The sequence below is a fragment of the Mobula birostris genome, chromosome 4, assembly GCF_030028105.1.
Source record: "Mobula birostris isolate sMobBir1 chromosome 4, sMobBir1.hap1, whole genome shotgun sequence".
Lineage (NCBI taxonomy): Eukaryota > Metazoa > Chordata > Chondrichthyes > Myliobatiformes > Myliobatidae > Mobula > Mobula birostris.
Window position 1 is genome coordinate 159743362 of NC_092373.1, and position 26323 is coordinate 159769684.

Here is a 26323-nt window from a genome sequence, read left to right on the forward strand (position 1 = left end):
TAATAAATAAAACAATAAATACAACGAGTGCAAAGAGCAGAATGGTGAAAAGACTTTAATCCGAAGTAGTGTAAAAAATGATACTAAAATGACAATAACAGAATAACCCAGAGGTAGAGTGAAGGTTACTTAGCAGCAACCGCCAGGATGATTTGATTTTAAGGCTACCGGAGCACGCTGGGATGGTAGAGACCAGGCTGTCCTACCTCAGGAGGCGATGGACTGAGTCTACTATGGAGCAAATGGGTCGCGCTCCGCGCAGCATGGACGTAATGGGCAGAAAGGCCTGTTTCCCTGCTACTTAACTCTAGGTAGGACGAGCCACTGGCTCTGGATTGAGCCGGTGAGCCAACAAACCACTTGTTCCCGTTCGCGTTGGTGGTCAGATTGAAGCAGTAGCACGATCCCGCAAACTGGAAAGGCAGTCCGGGGAGCGCGCCCGGGCGGGGTCGCGCACACGCCGATGACGCAATGCTCTCAGTGCGCGCACGTTGACTCCGGTTGCGGAGTCACCTTTTGTGGGGGCGCTCGCTCGCGGTTTGAGATTGCTATGGCGGTAGAGCCGGCCCAGGTAGGCGGTGTGTCCGGGGCCTCCGTGTCTGGCTTCCTGTTGGGATCCTTAGTCTTCCAGTCCTTCAACGCCGATTCGGACGCGGTGAGTACGGTGGGCTAGAACGCCCAACAGCTTCCGGAGGCACCACTGCAGCTGGCGAAGCCCGGAAGCAGAGACACTCGGCCCGGTGGTTCCTTTCCCTACGTCTGCGTGTCAACATCCCTTCTCCCCTCTTGGGTCTGTTCTTCCACCCCCATTCCGTTGCCCCGAGGAACTTTCCCACTATCTACTCCCAATGAGAATCCCATCCCACTCTTTCCACTGCATTCAATTCTTTCCCTCCCCACCCTACTCCACTCCCTGAGGAGCTTCACCTTACTCTCATGTTACTCCACTGGGAGAATGTTTCAGCTACCCACCTGTGCTACTGCCAAGGGGATTTTCCTCATCCCTACCTACCTCCCCCGCCCCCGGGGAACTGTCCCATACCCTTGTGCTTCCCATCTCCCCCATCCCACCGTGCCAGGGAATCTGGACCCCATAATTCCTAGAAATCTTATTCCCTCTCTCTCGTGGTTTGCCTAAGTTCAAATGAGTAACCTTCCCTCCATCCCTGTCCCCAGATACATTTCCCTTCCCTTTTTATTCTGTGAGTCTTCCACCCTCCCCTATCCTAGGGGTACCTTTCCTGCCTCACCCTGCCCCTTCTTCTTGACCCTTCTCCCCACCCCATCCCACATCTTTGCATCTCTTTGCACCCCACTTTTCCCAGTGTTGCTTCCCACTGATGTCTTTTAACTGTCTCCCTCTGTTCCAGAGGTTCTCTCTACTTGCCTCCTACCCAACTTTCTCTCCTCCCCAACACCAACCATCTGCCTTTTGGTCTCTGCCCACCCTTTTTGTTCCCTTGTCGTCTCTTTACCCACTTCATTGCCACTTGACCTGTCTCAAACGTTTAGCCTTCTGCCTTATTTAAGCTAAGCAGCACAGTCAGAAGGTTAAAAATTGTGGGCTAATGAGCTGGCTTGAGGAGAATTCTGCTCATTTCATGAAAATGACAAAAAGATACTTGTTGACACGCAGGACTGAAGACAAATAGAGTAGAGTCTTTATGCAAGACTCCCAGAAGGTTAATTTACAGGCTAAGTCTCTGGTAAAGAAGGCAAATGCAGTATTGGCATTTAGCTCAAGTGGAATAGAATATAAAAGCAAGGAAATAATGCTGAGGCTTTATAAGTCACTAGTCAGGCAGCACTTGGAGTATTGTCAACAGTTTTGGGCCCCATGTCTCAGAAAGGATATGTTGTCATTGGAGAGAGTCCAGAGGAGGTTCACAAGGATGGTTCCAGGAATGAAGGGTTAACTAATGAGGAATATTTGGCAGCTTTGGGCCTGTACTCACTGGAATTTAGAAGAATGTCGGGTGGGATCTCATTGAAACCTACGGAATGTTGAAAGGACTAGATTGGGTAGATGTGGAGAGGATGTTTCTGTTGGTGGGGGTATCCAGAACTAGAGAACACAGCCTCAAAATTAAGGGGTGACCTTTTAGAATAGGGGTAAGGAGAAGTTTGTTTAGCCAGAGAGTAGTGAATCTGTGGAATGCTCTGCCACAAACTGTGTTGGAGGGCAAGTCTATGGGTATATTTAAAGTGGAAGTTAATAGTTTCCTGATTGGTAAGGGCATCAACGGATGTGGCAAGCAGGCAGGTGCATGGGATTAAGTTGGTTCCGGGATCAGCCGAATGGGATGGTGGAACAGACTCGATGGGCTGAATGGCCTAATTCTTCTGTATCTTATGGTCTAATATGTAAGTGGTTAATGTTGTGGTGCGTGTGTGTTTTTTTTTAATAATGCTTTCATGTAATCCTATTTTTTTTGAGCAGATTGGGTAGACCACATGTTATCTTGATAGTATTGACCTGCATCAATGTGGTATAGTTGCCTAACTTTAAAATACCAGATGCAGTTAAGAGAATATTACATTGCCATCTAATTTAACTCCTACTTGCATGATGTTCAACACAGACCAGGACATGAAATCATGCCCTTGGAGGAGTCTGGTTCGGCATTTAGGAGCCAAAATACAGTGTTTGTGTGGTACTATGCATTTGAGACAGAGTGCATTGATATTGGAGTGAGGGAGCTTATGGGTTTGCACACATTTAGGGAGTAAGAAAACATTACAAGGGGTTATTAAATTGATCAAGTCAGCAAGTTGCAGACTGAGAAAGAGCTTGTAGTGAGCTGGAATTTTATGGAAGGTATGGCATCCTATGTCTCTAAGGCTCTGTTTCCTTCCTATATTCTGACTTATCATTATAGGAGATATGGCCCACTATGGTGGTATCATCTGCAAACTTGCAGATGCAGTTAGAGCAAAATGTGGACGCGCAGTTGTGAGTGCAGAGGGAGTAGAGTACAGGGCTAAGGACTCAACCTTGTGGGGCACCAATGTTGAAAGTAATCATGGTGTAAGTGTTGCTACTGATTGTGACCATTGGTCAGGAAGTCAAGGATCCAGTTCCAAAGGAGAGTGTTGAGTCTTAGGCAATGTTCCCTCAAATTTTTAGTAGTCAGTGTGCGCAAAAATCTTATGTTGTGCAAATTTTTCCCTGTGACAAAAGTATGTGCACACTGACTGCACACATGGCACAGTTTATGTAGCTTTACAAAATATTTGACATAAAACTGCACAGAATAACAACAAAATAACATATTTAAGTCACTCAGTTATTTTTTTCTCTCTCCTGTCTTTGGCATTTACCCATTCTTTGTAAGCTCTATCTAGACTAATAGAACTTCCATCCAATTGATATGGTCTTACTTTCAGAGGGTATTTCACATTTAAAGATGTCTTGTAGGGCATTATGTATCCCATTCCAATAGTCTTTGATAACAGGGCATTCCCAGAAAATATGATAATCGTTTGCATTTTGATTTCCACAATTTCTCCAGCAAACAGGAGGGTTATATATTTTGGGTATATACCTCAAGAATGGTTGAAAAGAGATAAATATTTAATGAATGTACTGCTGGTGGCTGGTAAAAAGACCCTTACCAGGAAATGGTTATCACAGGAAAGCCCAACTCTAAATGTATGGATTGAAATTACAATGGACATTTACAAAATGAAGATAACAACATCTGTGTTGGAAGGTGGAACAATTTTATTCATACTGGAAAAAATTGTTTAACTACATAATACCTCATAGGCCTGATTTTATTCTCACGTCAATGAATATGTTGTAAAAAAATCACTCCCTACTCTGTACATAGTTTTCTTCTTTCGATTGTTCTTTCTTTCCTCTCCTTTCTATCAGATAAATATTATGTGGGGATTTGTGACAAATATGATTATATATGTACAGTATCTGCAATAAATCTTATGGAAATGTTTGATGATGAAATTCAATAAAAAAAATAAATTACAAAAAAAAGAAAAACTTGGATAGGTACATGGATGAGAAGTGTATGGAGGAATATGGTCCAGGTGCAGGTCAGTGGGACTAGGCAAAAAAAATGGTTCGGCACAGCCAAGAAGGGCCAAAAGGCCTGTTTCTATGTTGTAATGTTCTATGGTTCTATGATAGCTTTTGATTCTCATTAACATATCCAAATGACATTCACCTAAATGGTTTCTCAGCTTGTTTTTGAGTTGACTCATTAGGCTAAAACCTCGCTCACAGTCCGCACTAGACACAAGAAAGGTTCCCCCAATGTCCATCAACTGTGCATGGTCACAAAACTGTTCATTTTGAAGTACAAATGCCACTGTTTGAGCAAAGTTTGAAATCAGTTTGGATTTAATTTTTTCTTCTACGGAAAATTTGAAATCATTAAACTTTCTAACTATTACAGTATTTTCAGCTAGAAAATCATGATATTTTAGACATAAGGCATTAACTTGTTCATCGCCCAAATGTGAAGTCACAATCTGCAATTGCAGAGAAATCACAAGCTGACCATTCTTGTACCTCATCTTCAGGAAACCTTTCTTCTAAATGAACACAAAGACTATTTATAAAGGTCAACAGTGAACTTGTATCTACTGTGATGTTTTCTTCACGTTGTTGGCTTAGCAAAACTTTAACTTTGCCATTCCACGAAACATTGTCTCCCAGATTCCGGAACAGGATAGGTGAGGTGACGTAAATTAGTGACGCGCATTGTGGTATTTGAAAAACCAAATAACTAGTTAGCAGAAACATTTAGCTGAAAGGTTACTTTCAATAAGTATAATTATTAATTACTACATTATTTTAGGTAACTAACCTTTTGTGCGCACATTAATTTCCTTTGTGTGCTGGTTGAAAAACGTGTGCACACGCACACAGCTTAGAGGGAACAGAGGTCTTAGGCCTTGGTGTTTAGAGACGAGTTTGCTTATAGTTATGGTATTAAAAGCAGAGCTATCGTCAATAAATAAGTCTAGCATAGATGTCTTTAATGTCAAAATGCTCAAGACTTTCCAGAAGACTGATCTTGCATCCGTAACTGTGATTGTGGGTTCTGGTGTTTTGGCGGCTGTGGGTATGGGTAATGACATTCCAATCTCCTCTTCAAAACATGCGGAGAATGCATTAAGCTCATCGGGAAGAGAGATGCTGTCGCTCCAGTGCTCCCCAAATTTGTTTTGTAGTCCATTTATTGCATGTAAGCCCTGCCACAATTGATGACTGCTTTGGAACTCTATTTTGGACTGTTTCTTGGCATACCTAATAGCTTAAAGGAGGTCATATCTCGATTTATTGTACTGGTCAGGATTACCTAATTTGAGTGCCATGATCCTAGGCTTCAGTAGTGAATGGATCTCCTAGTTCATTCATGGTTTCCAGTTTGGCAGCAACCTGGGATTGTCCTCTTTAGTACCCAGTCCTCAATACACGTGCTGATAAAGTCTGTGATGATAATGGCATGCTCATCTAGGCTGGCTGCAGAATCTTATCAACTCAAAGCAGTTGTGTAGAAGCTCACCTTTTTCCTCATATCAGCACTGTATTACTTTTTGTACCAGATCCAGGTGTTTCAGCTTCTGTTTGCGGGGAAAAGGAGCACAGCCTGACAGTCTAATTTGCCAAAGTTTCACAGTGAAATGAAGTTAGAGCTCAGTATTTACTGGAGTGCACTTCAGGCTATGAAAGGCACTATATAACTACAAGTTTTTTTTTCTCTCTGCAAAGGTACTATTTAAAGGGTATGTATTGGTTAGGGCATTAAATTAAACCTTGCACCCACTAAACTGGTTTGCAACTATGATGTGGTGTAGGAAATTGACAAACTAGTTTCATTTTGGTCAGTTGAAGATATAAACATGAATGGAATTAAACTTGTAGTTAAGAATGGCCTCCCAATATTCCAAATTCTATAGGCAGAAATTGGAACCAAGAACTTTTGATTCAAATAATGTATTTGCACAGTTTTAGCTGTTGCATTTGGATTGATAGACGAGTGCCAATTATTTCATAATCCTCAGAAAATATAGCAGTGATGAAAGGTGGCAGGCTGTGTTAAAGACCACCGGTGTTAAAATATAATCCATATGCATTGTTCTCCTAAATAAAACACAGTTGTAGTGCTTTATCTCTTTTCTTTTTAACAACATATCCTATCAGTAGAATAAAGATGTAATGTGTTAGAAAACTATTGAAATCCCTGTTTTGTTTCTCTTTGAAAGGAGGGGTTTCTTCTGGGTGAAATCAAAACAGAAGCGAAAAACAGCATTACTGATTTTCAGATGGATGATATTGAGGTTGTATATACTATGGGTAAGTTATTTCATTAGCAGTGTAAATTCCTTTGTAGGGATTAAAAACAATTTCAGTATGTAATCCCTACAATTGGAATTAATGAATGTGAATTAATTTTGTTCCTATTTTTAAAACTGGCAGACTTCTACCAGTCACTCTGGAGTCAAAGTGAGTGTTAAGTATAATGAGTGTGACTGTACTTTTGATGAGTCCATTGAACAGAATAGCAGTATGACTATACTAATAAATTTTTCCTGATGATTTAGTGGGTTAGTGCACAATGTTTTGTACTAAGGTAACGATACATTGTTGGTGTTGCTGCATTAGCTGACCTGAGCTAGACAACTGTATGAATCCTACAAATATCTCTGTCTCTGTGTTGCTACCTTGTGTGTCTGTCACCATCTGTGAGCTGATGTATTGTTTCACTGTCATCATCTACATCAGGAGTTCCCAACCTGTGGTCCTTGGACCCCTGAATGCTATTGGTCCATGGCATAAAAAAGATTGGGAACCCCTGATCTTCATGGAGGTTCACTGTCCATAGTCAGCCAGAGGATGGGTTCAAAATGGTATAGGAAGGAAATAAGAGATATGATAGTAGCTAAAATCAAAGAAAATAATTAAAGGCAAGTCGAGTAATAGACTCAAAGAGCAAATCACCAAAGGTGGAGCAAGATAAACAGTGGATGAGCAAGAGGCCAGAATTAGAAGAAGACTTGAACTTGGAGGGACGAGAACAAAGATGATACAAATAGAGCAAGGCCAATGGGAGAATTTGAAAAGGAGTATGAGGATTTTGAGATGTTACTGTTGTGGAAGACAACAATGAAATTTTGTTGGGAGTAGAGGCAGTTGGGATGGGTGGACTGAGCTCCAGCAGCCAATCCAAAGGTTTTTACTGTTTTATGAGCCGGGCATGTTGGAGAATCAGTAAAAAATATAGTACTTGTCTTAAATCAATTGCAAGCCTGTATTATGGCTCTAAAGAAGTACTACTTATGGTGAAATTCTATATCTTGTATTTCAATGTTCATTTTATTAAGTGTATAACATTTCTTTTTTATAATATAATTTTTATTGAGTTTTCAAAAAGAATACATGAAAGATAAAATCTACCCTCCCCCCCCCCCCATATAAAGTCCTACCTAAAAGAAAGAAGAGAAAAAAAAAAGAAGAGCCGCCTGGGTATTGGAAGGTTTCCACATGCTCCATGGGATTCAAAATAAATGTGGTATAATTATTCGTTACTTTCCCCAAGGGACCAAAATCTTTTTCGGAGCACTTAAATATGCCATCCTATCTTTTGAAAATAAGGGCGCCAAATATTCAAAAATGTTACATATTTATCTCTTAAATTATAAGTAATTTTTTCGAGTGGAATAGAACTAGCCATTTCATTATTCCAACGATTCATACTTAAATACGAATCAGATTTCCAAGTAACTGCTATAGTCTTCTTAGCTACTGCCAATGCAATTTTTATAAATTCTTTCTGATATTTATTCAATTTAAGTTTCGGCTTTATCCCTTCAATATCACCTAATAGAAATAATACAGGGTTATGTGGAAGTTGAATTCCAGTAATTTGTTCCAATAAGACTCTTAGATTTATCCAAAAGGGTTGAATTTTAAAACAAGACCAAATAGAATGTAAAAAAGTACCAATTTCTTGATTACACTGAAAGCATTTATCGGATAGATTTGAATTTAATCTATTTATTTTTTGTGGTGTAATATATAATTGGTGTAAAAAATTATATTGTACTAATCTAAGTCGAACATTTATTGTATTTGTCACACTGTCAAGACAAAGTCTTGACCAATTTGTTTCATCAATATTAATATTCAGATCTGTTTCCCATTTTTGCTTTGACTTATGGATTCCTTGTTTAATTGTCTGTTCTTGAATCAAATTATACATACAAGAAATAAATTTTTTAATTTTCCCTTTTTGAATTAAAATTTCAATTTCCTTAGGTTTTGGCAAAAACATTGCTTGACCCAGCTAACATTTCTGAAACTTATGCTTTTGGGGAATATACCCTGCCTTGTAGGGATCTTATTTAGAAGGATGGTTAAATCTCATCTTGAATTTAGCAGATTAAAGGGGAACCTGACTGAAACAAATATGATTTTGAATTGTCTCTTCAGGATGTATATGGAGAGGCTTTATTTTGAAAATTGACAATCTTATGGACTCTTCAATATGGGTTGTAGAGTTTCAAACATTTTTAAGACTGAGGTAGATACTTGATAGTTGAGGTAAAATGTTACTACAAGGAAGGCTGGAATACAGAAGTAGGTTAAACTAAGAGTATTAGTGATGCTAGTAACTGATGGGGAAGGCCTGAGATGTCAAGTGGCCTACTGCTGCTTCTAATATACCAGGTTTTTGAAGTTTTAGTGAAGATAGAAGAGGAGGTAAAAGAAGAGTTGGAGTTAAGCACAAGTAATCAGGGACAATATCACAGCAGCACTCAGAGGAGACATAATGGAAGGGTCAGATTCTGAGTTCACTTGGGTAGAATTCAGGAATAGGAAGGGTGCAATCACACTGATGGAATTGTACTGCAGACTCACTAATAGCTACCAGGACTTTGAGTAACAGATATGTAATCAGGTAAAGGAAATGTGTAAAAATAATAGGGTTGTATTCATGGGGGATTTCAACGTCCGTAATGTAACTGTGACCTTTTTATTGTAAGGGGTTTAGACAGGGCTAAATTTGTTAAGTCCATCCAGGAGGATTTTTAAAATCAAAATGTGGACAGTCCAAGGGGTGGAGGGGCTGTACTGGACCTGGTGTTGGCTAATGAACCTGGCCAGATGACTGACCTTTCAGTGGATGAACAGTTAGAGAACAGTGACTACAACTGCTTATCTTTATAGATGAGGTAAGTATGGTCCTTGTGGGAGTGTTTGTAATTGGAGTAGGGTAAATTACAAGGATATTAGTCAGGAACTAAGAAGCATAATTTGTGAGGACCAAGGAGATCGGTGCTGAATATATAAATACATTAGGGTGTTTGAAGGTCAAGGAGGAAGAAGGGTTGGGCCTCCTAATGTGTATGACGGTGAATCTCCCCAGGGCCTGATGGGATTTACCCTATGTATTGAAGGAGACAAGATTGCTGGGCCCTTGACCAATATCTTTGTGCCCTCTCTAGCCACAGGCGAGGTCCCGAAGGACTGGCGAGTGACTAATGTACTTTTATTTAAGAAGAGAACAAAGGAAAATCCTAGAAACTATAGGCTGGTGAGTCTCACAGTCAGTTATAGGAAAATTGCTGGAGAAAATTCTTAGGGATAGGATATCTGAGCATTTAGAAACCCTCATTTAATTAGGGAGAGCCAGCATGGTTTTGTGCATGGCAGGTCATGCTTAACAATTTGATTTGAGTTTTTTGACAAGGTGACAAAAGAGATTGTTGAGGGTAGGGAAGTGAATGTTGTCTACATGGATTTTAGTAAGGCATTTGACAAAGTCCCTCATGGGAGGCTAATCCAGAAGATTAATTTGCATAGGATCTGTGGCAAATTGGCTGTTTGGATTCAGGACTGACTTGTACATAGAAGACAGAGGGTCTTATTTGAGCTGGAGATTTGTAATTAGTGGAGTTCCACAGAGATTTGTGCTGGGACCTCTGTTGTTTGTATGTAAGTGACATCAATGAAAATGTAGATGGGTAGGTTAATAAATTCGTGGATGATGCCTGGCTTCCTGGAGTTGTCAGCATGATAGAGGTCAGTTGCAGATATGAGCAGAGGAAAGGCAGATGGAGCTTAACCCAGATAAATGTGAGGTGTTGCACCTTGGCAGGGCAAATGCAAGGAGACAGTTTATTGTTAAGGATGAACTGCCTGGTGTGGTGGTAGAAACAAGTACATTAGAGGCTTTTAAGAGATGTTTGGATAGGCACCTGGATGTAAGGAAGATGGAAGATATAGACATGGTGTAGGAATTAGCGTTTGGGTGTTTTTGATTTGCTCTTGGGTGTTTTTGATTTGCTGTTTAGCTGGTTCAGCATAACGTTGTGGGATGAATGGCCTGTTCCTGTTCTGTACTCTTCTATGTTCTAATGTGTATGTGTGTATGCATGTTCATACAAAGATAAGTGTTGCATTGTTTATGGATTTACTATATTTGTATATGTCACAGACTTGTGAGTTTCACTTTTAATGTTATTACTTGGTTTACTTGTGTTACTTATTTTACTTTCAGGAATAGGCAATGGTTAAACAGCAAATGTACCATGATACAAACATTTGAGCATGTTTATCCAGTGTCGGTTTTTTTCATTTAATGCTAATGTTCTTGTCAATGAAAAGGTTTGGAGTAGCAGAACCATTTAAGGACAGGGTAACTTGTATGGTGTCACTTGCTGATATTAATTGAGCTCGCTCAGAATGTAACTGTGAATGGCCTTTAAAGGATAAAGGGAACGATTTTGTAAATGAAAACATGAATCCCCTCTGACCCTTCTGTACAATTTCCCTCCTGGAAGTTGGTATTACATGTGAAAATTATTACTCCCCTCTGAACTTTGATATGTATTTTTCCCCTCTAGATATACAGAAACATATTCCATGTTACTGGCTATTCAGGTACGTGAGCTCAGTTGATAGCTACTCTTGCATTTTACAACTCTTGATTCCAGTGGGAATTGTTCATTCAGTTTTCACTTGATTCATGGAAAAATACACACCTGCTTTATTTTATGTTTTGAGGTTTTTTTTTGCAATTTCAAACTGAGTCTGTGGAACATACTTGTGCTGCTTAAATTAAATAAATTCTGTACTCTGTAAACATCTTATTTGAAAGCATCATTGTGGACTGAAACACGAAATCCTGAATTACAGGATAGTTTCTGTTCCAATTCTAATGTGAACTCCGAAAGTAAATGGGTAATGGGAGTGAGTTCACTGCCTCAAGTCAAATAAATACCTGGGCTTTAATAGGCACATGATAGTTTGTATTCTTATTCAAGATTACTTTCTAATGTTGGTCTTGTAAACTGGTTTATTATTTTCATGTGTACAGAGGTACGATGAAGAATTTTCTTCCACACAGATCACTTCATCACATCACTAAATCAAGGTAGTACAAGAGAAAACAATGCAGAATAGAGTGTTACAGTTGCACAAGGTGCTTTGCAGGCAGACAATATGTTGCAAGGCTATGACAAGGTAGATTGTGAGGTCAGGAGTCCATCTTGTATTAAGAGATGATGGAAATGGTTCTTGAGCCTGGTGGTAGCATGTGTTTTCAGGTTTTTGTATCTTCTGCCTGATGGAAGAGGGAAGAAGAAAGAATGTCTGGAGCATGTGGGATCTTTGATTAAGTTGGCTGCTTTACTGAGGCATCGAAGGTATGTAAATAGAGCCTATGGAGGGAAGGCTGGTTTCTATGAAGTGCTGAGCTGTATTCATGACTCCAGTTTCTTGCAGTGTTGGGCATAGTAGTTGCAATACCAAGCCATGACACATCGAGATAGGTACTTTTAGAAAAAAAAAGGTAATTCCTATCAAGTTGAGTTGTCAGTGGAGGGAAAGCAATTTGAGAGTGAAAGGAAAATAGGAAAATTCTTGCATTCCTTTTGTATTGTTATTGAAGGTGAAACATTTTTAAAAATTTAATTTCCTCTTGGAAAGAGAGGACAATGCTCCTAGTTGTATTAAGGCCATTAAGTTAGCTTATGTACTTACAGGATACTTGAAGATTTTGCAGAGCAATCAAGAAAGTGGAATTGGGGCCAAGATCAGGTCATTGAATAGCAAAGCAGGATTGAGGAGTTGTATGGCCTACTTTTTTAAAATATTCTTGGCTATGTATTGTTAGATTGGGTCTCATTTAACAGGACATTGGGGAACCTATTGAGCTTTGCAACAATCTGACAATTTTGATTATTTAATGTCAGGTTTACTGAATTTTGTTCTGTAGTTTCTGTGGTAGGATTTGAAGTTTCTTGCTTTAGGTTGTTGTCCACAAAGTGTTGACAAATAGACAAAATGGAATGTCCAGCTACAGTACTCTGCAAATGTCTTGGGCACATATATGTAGCTAGGGTACCTAAGACCTTTGCACAGTTCTGTAGTGATTTTATATATTGTACTATACTACTGCTGCCATAAAACTAAAAAATTAATGACATGATGGTAAACCTGTGATATGGGTCTTTGTTGTGGACTATGAGTGAGAAGGGAGCAGGTGGAGGGGAATCGTAGTTGGGAAAAGGGGAAAGAAGAAGGGAAGGAATGGGTAGCACCAGAGAAACATTCTGTGCTGATCAATAAAGCAATTGCTTTGATTCAAATGACTTTGCCTGTTGACTCAGGGCTGGGTATGTCTGCACCTGTACTACCAGTACCACATCCCCACCCCCAGCACTTCATGTCTGCCACCTGTCCCACACCCCTCCCATGGCACTCCACCCTTGCCATTGCCAACATCCTTTTCTCCCACCAGATTTACAAGTTTGCTCTCTGTATGTTGACAAATGCAATACTGTGCAAAAGTCTTAGGCACGCTAGCTATATATATGTGCCTTAGACTCTTGTACAGTGCTATACATTGTAACTTCTAAAAATTTTTTTGGTCTCTGTTTGCAGTAATTTAATTTATTTTTTATATTCTTATTGTAATTTATAGTTTTAAATGTTATTTTATATTGTGATATATTGCAATGTACTGCTGCTCCAAAACAACAAACTTCATGACGTGCCAGTGCTATTAAACTGATTCGAATCTGACCAGGCAATATGAACCATTTTATCTCTTGTAGTAATGAGGTTATAACAAAGGTCTCAGTACAACCTTCCAAAAGCATCATTTGGGTAAAAATGTTACTCAATCTTAATAATAGAACATATGAATAATAGAGAACATATTAAGAAACGTATGTGTGACCTGTGTCCTGTTGGTCCAATTCTTTATTAATCCATCTATTCACACACCATTATTTCAGTCTGCAGGTATGAAGATCTGTTTTCACACTTGAGTGTGTTACATAATCACATTGGTGTGCCAAATCTGTCATTAGTATAGTGGGCGATAAAATAAACAGTCCCAACATTGTAAGTGAGGGCATTCTGCCCAAAGAGGATATAAAATTAGTTAGAAAGCAAGAGCCAAGATTTATAGCACTTTGTGAATTGAAATCATGTTACCAATGTCCTGTCTGTCTTTTTGCAGCTTTTACAATGCTGTTGGTGAAGTGGACAAGAAAGCATTGCAGAAAGTGCTGATAAATCAGGAAAAGGTATTGTCAAGAATGTCAGCAATAAGGAAATGAAACATTAGAACACACTGACTGTTAAATCATTCATGTTGAAATATACTGAATATTGTGTGTTTTATATTTTTCTGATAATGCTACAGATAAATATGAAACCTAATAGAATGAAATTTGGAAAAAAAAATGTGATATGAAGTTGTGATTTAACATTTAATTGATTTAATATAATTGAGTCCAAGTGCTAAAGTTGTTGTCCCCTTAAGGGATAACTCTGAGTTCTATTTCTGATGGTTGGAAATTTAGACCCTATACTAAGCACCTCTCCTGGTCATGTTGGATGTGACAACAGCAATACCAGGTTCTAAAATTTCAGTGTGATAAAAGGTGAGGTCATGATTCCAGAAAGAGGATATGATAAAAAAAATGTTGCCATCTACTTCCTTTAAGGAGCATTCAGTGTAAGTGAAATTTCTCTGCAACCAGTCTGAATGTATAGATTTGCTTATTTCAGGAATTTATGAAGGTCCATGTTAGTGATATTTTGCATCTGTCTAGTTCAAACAAAGCACAACATTCAGAACGTAATGTTGAATCAAGCCAGGATGCTATTTAGCAGTACTGTGTCTAGTAAATTTGCCTCTAGTTTCTGAAATGGTCGGAAATATTAAGGCCTACTAAAACATTCACGTTATGGGTTATCCATCACTTCAGTTGGGAGCAACGCCCAAAATGCTGGAAGAACTCAGCCGGTCAGACAACATCTATCGAAATGAATAAACAGTTGATGTTTGGGGCTGAGACCTTCAGGACTGGAAAGGAAGGGATAAGACACCAGAGTAAAAGGGTGGGCGGAGGGGAAGGTGGACTAGCTAGAAGAAAGGTGAAACCAGGTAGGTGGGAAAGGTAAAGGGCTGGAGAAGGAACCTGATAGGAGTGAGAACAATGAGAGAAAGGGGCAGCAGGGGGGAGGTGATAAGCAGGTGAGGAGAAGAGGTACAAGTCCAAAGTGGGGAATGGAAGAGGGAGTGGTATGTTACTGGAAGCAGAAATCAATGTTCATGCCATCAGGTTGAAGGCTATCCAGACAGAATAGACAGTATATGAGGTGTTGCTCCTCCACTCCAAGAGAGGCCTCATCATCGCTAAAAAGGAGGCCATGGACCAACATATGGGAATGGGACTAGGAATTAAAATGGTTGGCCACCGGGAAATTCTACTTTTGGCGGATGGAGCGGAAATGCTTGACAAAGCAATTTCCCCCAATTTATGGGATTCACCAATGTAGAGGAAGCCATATTGGGAGCACTGGATACAATAGGTGATCCCAACAAATTCACAGGTGAAGTGTTGCCTCACCTGGAGGGGACTCTGTGGGGCCCTAGATGGAGATGAGGGAGAATGTGAATGGGCAGATGTAGCATTTTGGCAGCTTGTAGGGATAAGGGCCAAGAGGGAGATTAGTGGGGAGGGATGAATGGACAAGGGAGTCACGGAGTGAACAATCCCTGTGGGAGGGGGGGGTGTGAGCTAAAGACGTGTTTGTTGATGACGGAATTTGAGGAGAATGTGTTGAATGCGGAAGCTCATGGGTTGGTAGTTGAGGACAAGAGGAACTCTGTCTCTGTTAAAGCAGAAAGATGGTGTGAGCGTGGATGTCTGGGAAATGGAGGAGATGTGGGTGAAGGCAGCATTAATAGTGGAGGAAAGGAAAGCCTCATCCTGGGACAGAATAGGAGCTAAGAAAAATGAATGCATTTTTACAGGAGACAGGGTAGGAAGAAGTAAAGGCAAGATAGCATTGGGAATCAGTCAATTTATAAAACGTTGTTAGACAGTTTGCCTCTAGATATGGGGACAGAGGTGTCAGAAATGGATCACGTGAATTTAAGGCCAGGTTAGAAGTTGGAGGCGAAGTTGATGAAATTGACGAGCTCAATATGGGTGCATGAAGCAGCACAAATGTGGTTGTCAGTGCAGCGCAGGAGGAGCTGGACTTCATTACAAAGGAAGGCTTGGAATGTGGACTGTTCTACATAACCAACGAAGAGGCAGACACGTAGCTGGGGTCCATGTGGGTGCCCATGGCTAACCCGAGAGTTTGGAGAAAGTGGGAGGAGCCAAAGGAGAATTGTTGAGGGACTCCTCAATAATTCCTCAATTTAAGGATGATGAAAAAGCACATGCTCCAAAACCAAGAAAGGAATTGAACTGATTCATCTGGCCTTTTGCTGTTATGACACTAAGCAATGTATTCAGTGTCGTAAATTATCCTACCTGATATCTTAAATTGGCTCATTAATTGGGAGTCAGCACTTGATAAACTTCAGGTTAGTATTTCACTTAGCTCTTTTGAGATTCAAAGGCTGGAGATATGGATTTTTCATCAAATGTATTCTACAAGGGGTGATTGATAAGTCTGTGGCCTACGGTAGAAGAAGTCAATCTTAGAAACCCTAACACATTTATTTTTCAACATAGTCCCCTCCTACATGTACACACTTAGTCCAGTGGTCGTGGAACATACGGATCCCTTCTTTGTAGAAGTGGTCCACAGCAGGGGTGATTGATAAGTTCATGGCCTAAGGTAGAAGGAGATGAGTTTTAACTCCAAACTTTCTGCATTATCACTCAGAGTTGAACTGCACATGCATGTAATGAGAGCTTCTTGGACCTCCAGGTGGTCCACAACAGGGGTGATTGATAAGTTTGTGGCCTAAGGTAGAAGGGGATGAATTATACAGCTCTTGTTACAATCACCCCTGCTGTGGACCACTTCTGGAGGTCCAAGACACCGACTTCTACAAAGAAGGGATCCGTAAGCTCCATGACCGCTGGACTAAGTGTGTAAATGTAGGAATAATAAATGTGCTAGGTTTTCTAAAATTGACTCCTACCTTAGGCCACAAACTTATGAGTCACCCCTCGTATCTTTAAATATAATTTGGTTGCTTTCAAAGTGTGCAGCTGCCTTTTTTGAATACGTAATTAAGTTTATGTGCCTTAGGATGAGAAATGCATGAATCGGAAATTATAAATGAGAAATTCTGCAGATGCTGGAAATCCAAAGCGACACACCCAAAATGCTAGATGAACTCAGCAAGTCAGGCAGCATCTGTGAAAATGTATAAATGATCAATGTTTTGTGCTGAGACATTTCTTCAGGACTAAGAAGAAATGGGGATGACCCCAGAATAAAAAGCTGGGGGTAGGGGTGGAGGATAGCTGGAAGGTAATAAGTGAAACCAGGTGAGTGGGAAAGGTAAAGGGCTAGAGAGGAGGGAATCTGATTGGGGGGAGAGTGGACATTAGGCGAAAAGGAAAGAGGAGTGGACCCGGGGAGGGGGGGCAGTGGGTGGATAGGCAGGTAAGAAGAGGTAAGAGGCCAGAGTGGGGCATAGAACAATAAGGGGGGGGGGAGAGGAATATACTTCTTTTCAAGGAAGGAGAAATTGATATTCATGCCATCAGGTTGGAGGCTACCCAGATGGAATATGAGGTGTTCTCCTCCACCCAGAAGGTGGCCTCACCTTTGATTTATGCCTGGAGACAGGAAGTTTGTGAGGTATTAAACAAGTATTCACGTTGGTATTTGTTATGGAGAATAGTAAGATTGGGGTGGATATATTCATGTTTTAGGGTGTGTTGATATCAAGAAGGAGAAGGTATTGGGTCTCTTGAAGAACTTTAAGGTGGATAAGACCCCTGGGCCTTCTGGGATATATCCCAGATGACTGAAGGAGGCAAGAGAAGATATTGCAGGGCCTCTGACAAATATCTTTGTACTCCCTGCTTCACCACTGGAAAGATTTCCACTGGAGAATAGCCAATGTTTCTTTGTTTAACAAGGACAATTGGGAATTAGGGATAGTCACCGCAACATTGTGTGGGGGAGGTCATGTCTTATGAGCTTGATTTAATTGAGGTTATGAAGATAACTGCTCAGTATATGGCAATGGATATTGTCCATATGAACTTCAGTACTGCAGTGGACAAGTGAGACCAGTGGTATTCTGCATGGGTCAATGCCAAGGCTTTTGTTATAGTGATATATACTGTAGATGATTTGGATGAAAATGTAGGTTACTGATTAAGCTTGTGGGTGATACAAAAATAGGTGGAGTGGTAGATAAAGAGGAAGGTTGTCAAAGAATATAATGAGATGTAGATCAGTTGGAAATTTAATCATTTCATAGTTACCCTGTAGTAAACATTGGTTAAAAGAAAGCCTAAAAATGAATATTTGCAGTTCAGGTTTAAATTATGATCTGTTTTATTATCCTGTATGATGTGTACATTTGTGTGCAATTTATGTAATTGGTTAATTTTTGAATGAGTTGCCTGTAGTCGAGCTGTTAGATAATGCGCAGTGATAGCAAGCCCTGTTATTAATGACTTATTTGCTGAAATGCTTAAATTTTAAGTGATATTGCGCTTCCACGCTGTCCCGCCTATTTTTAACCTGGATTTAGATCTAAATCTACTTATACTTTTTCCCCCTTAGAAAGTTATTGGTTGGTATAAGTTCAGACGTAACACAAATCAGACCATGACATTCCGAGAACGTCTCCTTCACAGGACCCTTCAGAAGCATCTGAAAAACCAACAGTTGGTGTTCTTTCTCCTTTCAACCAAGTTAAGCAGAGAGAATGGCTCCACACACAATCTGGAGTACACACTGTATGATCCACAAGAAACGTGAGTAATGCCACATTTCTTTCAGCAATGTTATCAGCTAGTCCGTTTCTGAACTGTAGTAGAAATAATTATTTTTGTAGTCTACATTTTAATAATATTTGAAGTTAATGTTTATCTTTCTCTCTCAAATGCAGTTTCGTTCAGCCAATACCTGTATCTGTGACCAATCTAGGAATGTTTGAACAACAAGATTATAAAACATTTTCTGGACCCAGTGATGCTGGGGGTTATTGTCGAGCAATGAAGAAACACAGGTAGAAAACTCTGTTCTCCCCTACTTTGTTGAGTTAACTGGAGTTGATACGGTGGAATGTGGCTAGTGTCTCAAAAAGCTTAGGCTTGACTTGGGAGGGGAATGGGAAATGGAGAGATGCAGGGACTCTTCTGCTTGATTTGGTGAAAGAATAAATATGGCTATGGGTGGTAATGTTTAGTTTCTTTTGCAGAACTGTGCCTTTGCTGAACCTGCAATTATGTTGCTGCCATCTGCTGGATGTAGGTCATTTTGACACTTTACAGATTTGAATTTACCAAGTAGTCTAATTGTTTTGAAATGTTGAGATGAAGTCCTAAATATAAGAAACTCTGCATATACTTGAAATCCAGAGTAATATACAAAATACTGGAGGAACTCAGTGGGTCAGGCAGCAACTATGGAAAGGAATGAAGAGTCGAATTTTCAGGTTGCAACCTTCTGGGTTAGAGAAATTGATGGTCATGACATTAGGCTGGAGGCTACCTAGACGGAATATGAGGTGTTGTTTTTCCGACCTTAGAGTGGCCTCATTGTGACAGTGGAGGAGACTGTGGATTGACATGTCCAAATGGGAGTAAGGATTGGAATTAAAATGGTTGGCCACCAGGAATTCTACTTGTTGCTGATGGAGCAAAGATGCTCCACAAAGTGGTACCCTAGGCTATGTCGGGTCTCACCAATGTAGAGGAGTCCACATCGAGAGCACTGGATACAGCAGGCCACCCCAACAGATTCACAGGTAAAATGTTGCCTCACCTAGAAGGACTATTTGGGGCCCTGATTGCAAGTAAGGTAGGAGGTGAATAGGCAGATGTAGCACTTCTGCTTGCAGAGATAAGTGCCAGGAGGGAGATTAGTGGGGAGGGATGAATGGACGAGGGAATCACAGAGAGAGCGACCTCCTATAGAAAATGGAAAGTGGGGGAGGTAAGGATGTTTGGTGGTAGGATGTAGTTGGTGGAAGTTGCGGAGTATATTGTGGTGGACTCGGAGGTTCATGGTAAGGTAGATAAGGACAGGAGGAACTCTGACTGTTAAGGCGGCAGGAAGATGGGGTGAGCGTGGATGTCTGGGAAATGGAGGAGATGTGAGTGAGTGCAGCATCAATGGTGGAGGAAGGAAAACCCTGTTCTTTGAAGAAGGAAGACCTCTAATGTTCTGGAAAGGAAGGCCTCATTCTGGTAACAAATGTGTAGCAGAGATGAAGGAACTGAGAAAAGGAAATAGCTTTTTTTATTGGTGACAGGGTGGGAAGAAGTATAGTCAAGGTTGGTTTAGAAAAGATTTTAGACAGTTTGTCCCCAGAGATGGTGACAGAGATCTAGAAAGGAGGGAGAGAGATGTCAGAAATGGACCAAGTGAATTTAAGGGCAGGGTGGAAGCTGGAGACAAAGTTGATGAAATTAATAAGCTCAGAATGGGTGCATGAAGCAGCATCAATGCAGTCGTCAGTGTTGTGCAGAAAGAGTTGGGGAGTTTTACCAGAGAAGGCTTGGAACATGGAAAGTTCCACGCAACCTACAAAAAGGCAGGTATAGCTTGGGCCCATGTGGATGCCCATGGATACACCTTGGGTTTGTAGAAAGTGGGAGGATCCGGAAGAAAAATTGTTGAGTGTGAAGGCCAGTTCCAGCAGACAGAAGGGTGATGATTGAGGGGAACTGGTTGGGACTGTTGTCAAGAAAGAAGCGGAGAGCTTTAGGGGGTTCCGGAAGGGAAATAGAAGTATATAAGGATTAGGCATAAATGGTAAAAATGAGGTGATCAGGGCCAGGGAATTGAAGGTTGTTGAAGAGATCAAGAGCATGTGAAATGTCACAGATGCTGGTGAGAAAGGGCTGAATCAAGGGGGATAAAATGGAGTCAAGATATGTGGATATGAGTTCAGTGGGGCAAAAGCAGGCAGACACAATGGACCTACTTGGACAGTTTGTATTTATAAAATTTTATAACTGATTCAGTTTACAAATCCTTGTAATTCTGTTGTATTATAAGCAGATTTCTATCTTGTAGATGATTTAGGGAAAAAATTAGAGCACAGATGTATTGTTATTAGAAATGGCAATGGTTCAGGGTCCTCTTCAGAACTCTAGAAACAGGAGGCGGCCATCCCACTCCTTGTACCTGATTTGCCATTTCATACTTCCTTTCATTTCCTGAATCTCTCATGAATATTGAAAAGCAAAACATTGCAGATGCTAGAAACTTGAAAATAAAGTACTGTATGTGCTGGTAGTACTCAGCAGGTTGTGCAGCACCTTTAAAGGGAGTAAGACGGTGTTAGCATTTCAGGTTAATGACCTTTCATCAGTTTTGAAATACTTGTTTCTAGATACCCTAACCAAGAGGTACATCATCTTTATATTTACTTTGTCTAGTCCTTAAAGTATAAGAAACATAGAAAATAGGTGCAGGAGTAGGCCATTCAGCCCTTCAAGCCTGCACCGCCATTTATTATGATCATGGCTGATCATCCAACTCAGAACCCCGCCCCAGCCTTCCCTCCATACCCCCTGATCCCCGTAGCCACAAGGGCCATATCTAACTCTCTTCTAAATTTTGTTTTTTACTTGTATTTTCCTGACCTGCTGAGGTCCTACAGCATTTTGTGTGTGTTACTCTGTATTTAAAGCATCTGTAAAATCTCTTGTGTTTATTAAATGTCTTGCTTTGTCCGGTTTTGAATTGGTGTCTAACCAGTTCCATTCCTTGGCAACTGGCTTTTAACAGACTTACAAAGCGTTCCTCTCTTCCTTGTTTGGTGTTTCAAATTTTCCCCACATGTTCACGGTAATTTTAGCTATTGCAGCCATGGCATCATTTGTAGGTAGTAAGGTAGTGTATACAAACACGAGGAAATCTGCAGATGCTGGAGATTCAAGCAACACATACAAAATGCAGGTGGAACGCAGCAGGCAGGCAGCATCTATAGGAAGAAGTACAGTCGACATTTCGGGCCGAGACACTTCGTCAGGACTAACTGAAAGAAGAGTTAGTAAGAGATTTGAAAGTGGGAGGGGGAGATCTGAAATGATAGGAGAAGACAAGAAGGGGAGGAATGAAGCTAAGAGCTGGAAAGTTGATTGGCAAAAGGGATGTGAGGCTGGAGAAGGGAGAGGATCATGGGACAGGAGGCCTGGGGAGAAAGAAAGAAAGGGAGGGGAGCACCAGAGGAAGAGGAAGATGGAGAGCAGGCAAGGAGTTATTGTGAGAGGGACAGAGAGAGGAAAAAAAGGGAAACGAACAAATAAATAAATAATGGGTGTATAAGGTTTTAGAAGCGTTTTTTGTGTCGAAGCTATATACAATTATGATAAAGTTATCATATGGCCAGAAACAAACTGCTTGATACCTTTAAAATAGATTATTTTTAATTATTAACTATATCCGCAATTGATATATTCCTTATCACAAAAAAAGCGTTACAGGAGAAAATAGTTAATATTAAACCCAAAGAAAAATCTTTGCCAGGAAAAGCAATTTTGGTTTCCTACTTAAAAGATATGCTTACATAGAAAGAGTGCAGCAAAGGTCCACAAGATTGATTTCTACGAGAGTTGTCCACTACTGCAATGAGAGATTGAGTTAACTGGTCTTCATTTCTGCTGAGTTTGAAAGAATGAAATGTGACCTCCTTGAAATATGCTAAATTCAACAAGGGCTTAAAAATGCTGATTTGGAGAGGATGTTTTCCCTCATCTAAAACAAATGAGAAAGTGATCATTTGTGTTCAAAACAGCAATTCTGAAACTGAAGTGATTAAGGGAAGTGAGGATTTTATAGGAGAATATGGCTGTGGTTGAAGATACTGATGAATAGCAGAGCAGGCCTAGGGAACCGAGTGGCTTAACTTCTGTTTATGTTCTTATTGATTAAACAGTAATACTGTATTAAGTTTACAGAAAATAAATTTGGTAACTTCTCTCTCAGGTAGTATAATGGTAAATAGTAGGTTGTTTAAAGACTCCAGGTAAAAATAAATGGCAGTAATAGTACTGAAATTGCCTTAACCTCAAAGTATGTTTAAGTTTTTAACAAAGTTGAACTGCAGGATATATGAGTCCCTTAATTTTACATCATTCAGCAATGTTGCCAAAATGGGAATGAGGACGGTAAGTAAAATTAAACACATTTGCTTTCAGTGCAGTATGACATGAATAAAAGTTGCTCAGTGAGGATGCATATCCTTCTGGGATTTGTCCTAGAAAAATTCCTGATAGATCATCTGGATGGTGGATTCCATGTCATGAATGGTCTTTTGCAAAAAAAAAATGGTACATTGCATTGATTAAGCAAGTGATTTCATGCAGAATATTTATTGCATTGTTAAAGGAATTGAGAATGATAGTTGGTGTAGACATTAGTTTTATGTTACTTCAAGATTGAAGATGGATTTCATATATGGTGCATTCTAGGTATTTTTCCTTTTTGTTTAGTAGAGATTTCAGGCTAACATACATTAAAATGCTCTTATTGATTTAAATTTAGTGCACAAGGTTTCAAACAATATTTTGAAATTTGAATTGCAATTATAAACTGGAACCAAACAAAATGCTATTAACTATTTCAAATAAGTCAAGGCAGTTTGAAATAATGTTATTAGCGCACTCTGAAGACATGCATTCAGAATTAAAATAACTTCTAATTGTTGAGCAAAGCAGGTGTTTTCTCCTGCAAAGAACACTGATTCATAAAGTGAAACTAGAACCATAATTAAGAACTTTCTTTATTAGTTATGTTTGAAAATCAATTTAATTTCACTAGACCATGTATTCTCTCACCAATGCGTTGAATGTAGATCATTGGTTAGTAATTAGCTGTGTTTCATTAGGGTTTTTCTCATTGTATCTTCTGGAAAATGGAAGGATTGACCTTCATTGGGCTGGAGAATGGAAATTACAGTATACATAATGCAAGATCTTAGCTAAGGCCCTGCATCATTCTCAGCTAAACATACAATTGAATGCTGAGCTGTAAGAATTAATGAGTTGAAAGAAATTAAACTTTAATTAATCAGTGACTGAGCCTGGATCAATAATTGATGTAGACCAAAATAATACAACTGTCAGATATTCAGGTTAATTAAAGCATCTCATGGGCAGGTTAATGTACTTATTGTTTAACATCCTTCTTGGGTAAAAGAGCTTGGTTATTTTATAAATGACAAAATGATGAATAGGATAAATTGAAAGCAGAATAAATTTACTTAACTTTTTTTTAAACCCCTCAGATGCGCATTTTTTGATCAGCATGGGTCCTTAAAAGAGGTTCAGAGAATTAAATGCATATATAATACACTGCAAGAGGAACTGAAGGTAACTGGAATAAATTTGTTAAATTCTATTGTTCTGATATCAGTATTTCACACTTCACTCTAAGGGAAAGACATTTATCCTTAGTTATTTTACAGAGCTGTTCTGTTTACACTCTGTTCATCATTCTAATACTCAACGTCTTAAGGTTTGTCAGAAAATTGATAACTAAAATGAATTCTGCCATTTTTCATATTTGAGATGGAATTGATTAAAGTTTGCCTTGGAATTACAAAATATAAATGTTTTTATATTTCATTACTCAGCATAAATTATACGATGATTAGAATTTTAACCTTCACTGTAGAGGTCAGCTGTTCAAATTCTCTCCTTCCCAGTCTTTCAACCCTACATTAGTTCCAAAATGACTAAACTGTAGCCTTTGTCAATGCTTCTATTTTCAAGAGTAGTAGTAGGATGAGAGTGACACCTTCACATTGTTAAAGGAAGTTGTGACTGCTGCGATTAAAACATTAGTATAAACAGAGAATCAGACAAATGCTCTCCTGTTTACAAAAACGTAGGGACAGGAGTCTGCCATTGATTTCTTTGTATTTTCTGCCACTCATTCAGATTGTGACTGATGTTCATCTTGGCTCCATGCACCATCTTTGGTTCCAGGGCTATCAAAGATTTATTGTTGGTTTAAAATTAATTGATCTATCATGTATTTTTCTGTATAATTTACTCAACTTACTATACGATCAATGCAATGCTCCCTGTCTTTTCTTTAAGAACCCTAGTTTTAGATTCTGCTATCAGTTCAACAGAGCAGGAAATTCATGGATTTAATGGTTGGTTTATGTCGGTGTATACCTGGGACTGAGTAACCTCAAGCAAAGTAAAGTTAGGGCAAGACTAAAGTGTGGAATCATATCCTATAACAGAGCTAACTACTTCAGGTGCTGGGTTGGGGAAGGTTCTGAAATTAAGTACTAAGTATATGTTGTTGGTGGGCAGTTAGTGAAAAGCAAGCAAAGATCTGTGCCAAACTGTTCTTCAGATCATATTAGTAAATTCTGTAGGAAGTGGATGTCCAAAACTGCACAATGATTGATTTGCTATGTTGTGAAGTAAAACTGGGTAGATCATTGCACAGACTTCCATTTACACTGTGCAGACTGATCTGCTAAGGGAAGTTCTGCAGAGTTTTTCTCGTGTTGGGTGTACAGCCAGAAGATGATTCTACCTCCTGTAACAAAGTCATAACAGAGGGAACTGGGCTGGGGCTGGTAGCATCAGAAAACCCCACAATTCTGATTGTCATTTAAAATGTCGTTTGATGCACTTGCAGGACAATATTCAGTCAGATAAGAAGCAGCAGCCTCCATAAGTTTTCATTGGGATGATGGCCAGCATGTAGTTTTAAAGTCTAACATGGATGTTTTTAAAAGAATCATACATTTTTTTCAGTGCAAGACTTGATAACCTGTTGCGAGGATGAGGCTGAGTCTAATTTTGTGGCAAGTTGTCACTGTAACACTCTTCAAGCATATTACCATCTACCAGCCCACCTACCTACCTCCAATGTAAAATGTTTCCTATTGTTCTTTCCTTCACTCCAAGTTAAGGTTTTTCCAATCATCCAACAGCATGGGTAACTTGGTGGCACTAGTTCACCTACTGGGAGTGAATGCAAATAATTTGCTGGCTCAGTGCAGGTTCAATGCTGATGAAATCCTGACGTAATTACTAGTTTGGTATCATGACAACTTTCAGTCAAGTGGGTGTCACGGTAGCAAAGTGGGTAGTGCAACACTATTACAGCTCAGGGCATTGTAGTTCAAAGTTCAATTGGAACCACATGGGTTTCCTCTCATTCCAGTTAGCAGATTAATTGGTCATTATAAGTTGTCCTGTGATTACGCTGGTGTTAGGTAGGTGGGTTGTTAGATGGCATGGCTCATTGGGTCAGAAGAGCCTGATCAGCGCTGTATCTCCAAAAAAGTAAAAACTCTTATGATTTTTTTTAAAACAATAGTGTAAAGTAATCCACTCCAAAATGATATGATTGCTTTTATAGAATGTTTGTTTATTTATTCGAGCTACGCTTTTGGCTGATAAGGACCACAGGAAAATTAGAAAAACTGGAAGTACTCAGATTAAGCTGCACATGGAAGAGAACAAAATAATTCATACCTTGATCCAATAATCTTTCAGCAGAAAGTTTGTCAAAACACTATTGTGTTGGATCTTACTGTTTTGGTTCATTTTTATTTGCTCAGTTTGTGTATTTTCAGATCTATTTATCCAGAATAGCTTACCTGTGCAACGTTGTACTTTAGTTTCTGTTATTCCATAATAGTTACCTTGTACAATTTGTCATAAATCGTTAGCAGTATGCAAATATAGGATTTTACAGCTCATTGTCTCCATATCTCAATGCTGGATAAGGTTAATTAGTGCCCATAATCCCATCAAAAAGATGTCTCATTATGTTTATGTACTTATTTACGCATGTTAATTTCTGTATAATTAAATGACATCTTCATGGCCAGTTTGAGAAATCAGCATTCCG

At 39.5% G+C, this 26323-nt stretch overlaps 1 protein-coding gene across 1 annotated transcript in view; it reads left to right on the forward strand.

Moving 5' to 3' along the window:
- Nucleotides 1–463: 463 nt before the first annotated feature.
- Nucleotides 464–26323, forward strand: part of abraxas1 (abraxas 1, BRCA1 A complex subunit) — a 42635-nt gene continuing 16775 nt past the window's right edge. The window contains exons 1-7 of the mRNA XM_072256330.1: nucleotides 464–655; nucleotides 6232–6322; nucleotides 10876–10912; nucleotides 13500–13566; nucleotides 18044–18237; nucleotides 18372–18491; nucleotides 23724–23808. Coding sequence (XP_072112431.1) covers nucleotides 464–655; nucleotides 6232–6322; nucleotides 10876–10912; nucleotides 13500–13566; nucleotides 18044–18237; nucleotides 18372–18491; nucleotides 23724–23808 — 786 coding nt within the window. The remainder of the gene's footprint in view (nucleotides 656–6231; nucleotides 6323–10875; nucleotides 10913–13499; nucleotides 13567–18043; nucleotides 18238–18371; nucleotides 18492–23723; nucleotides 23809–26323) is intronic.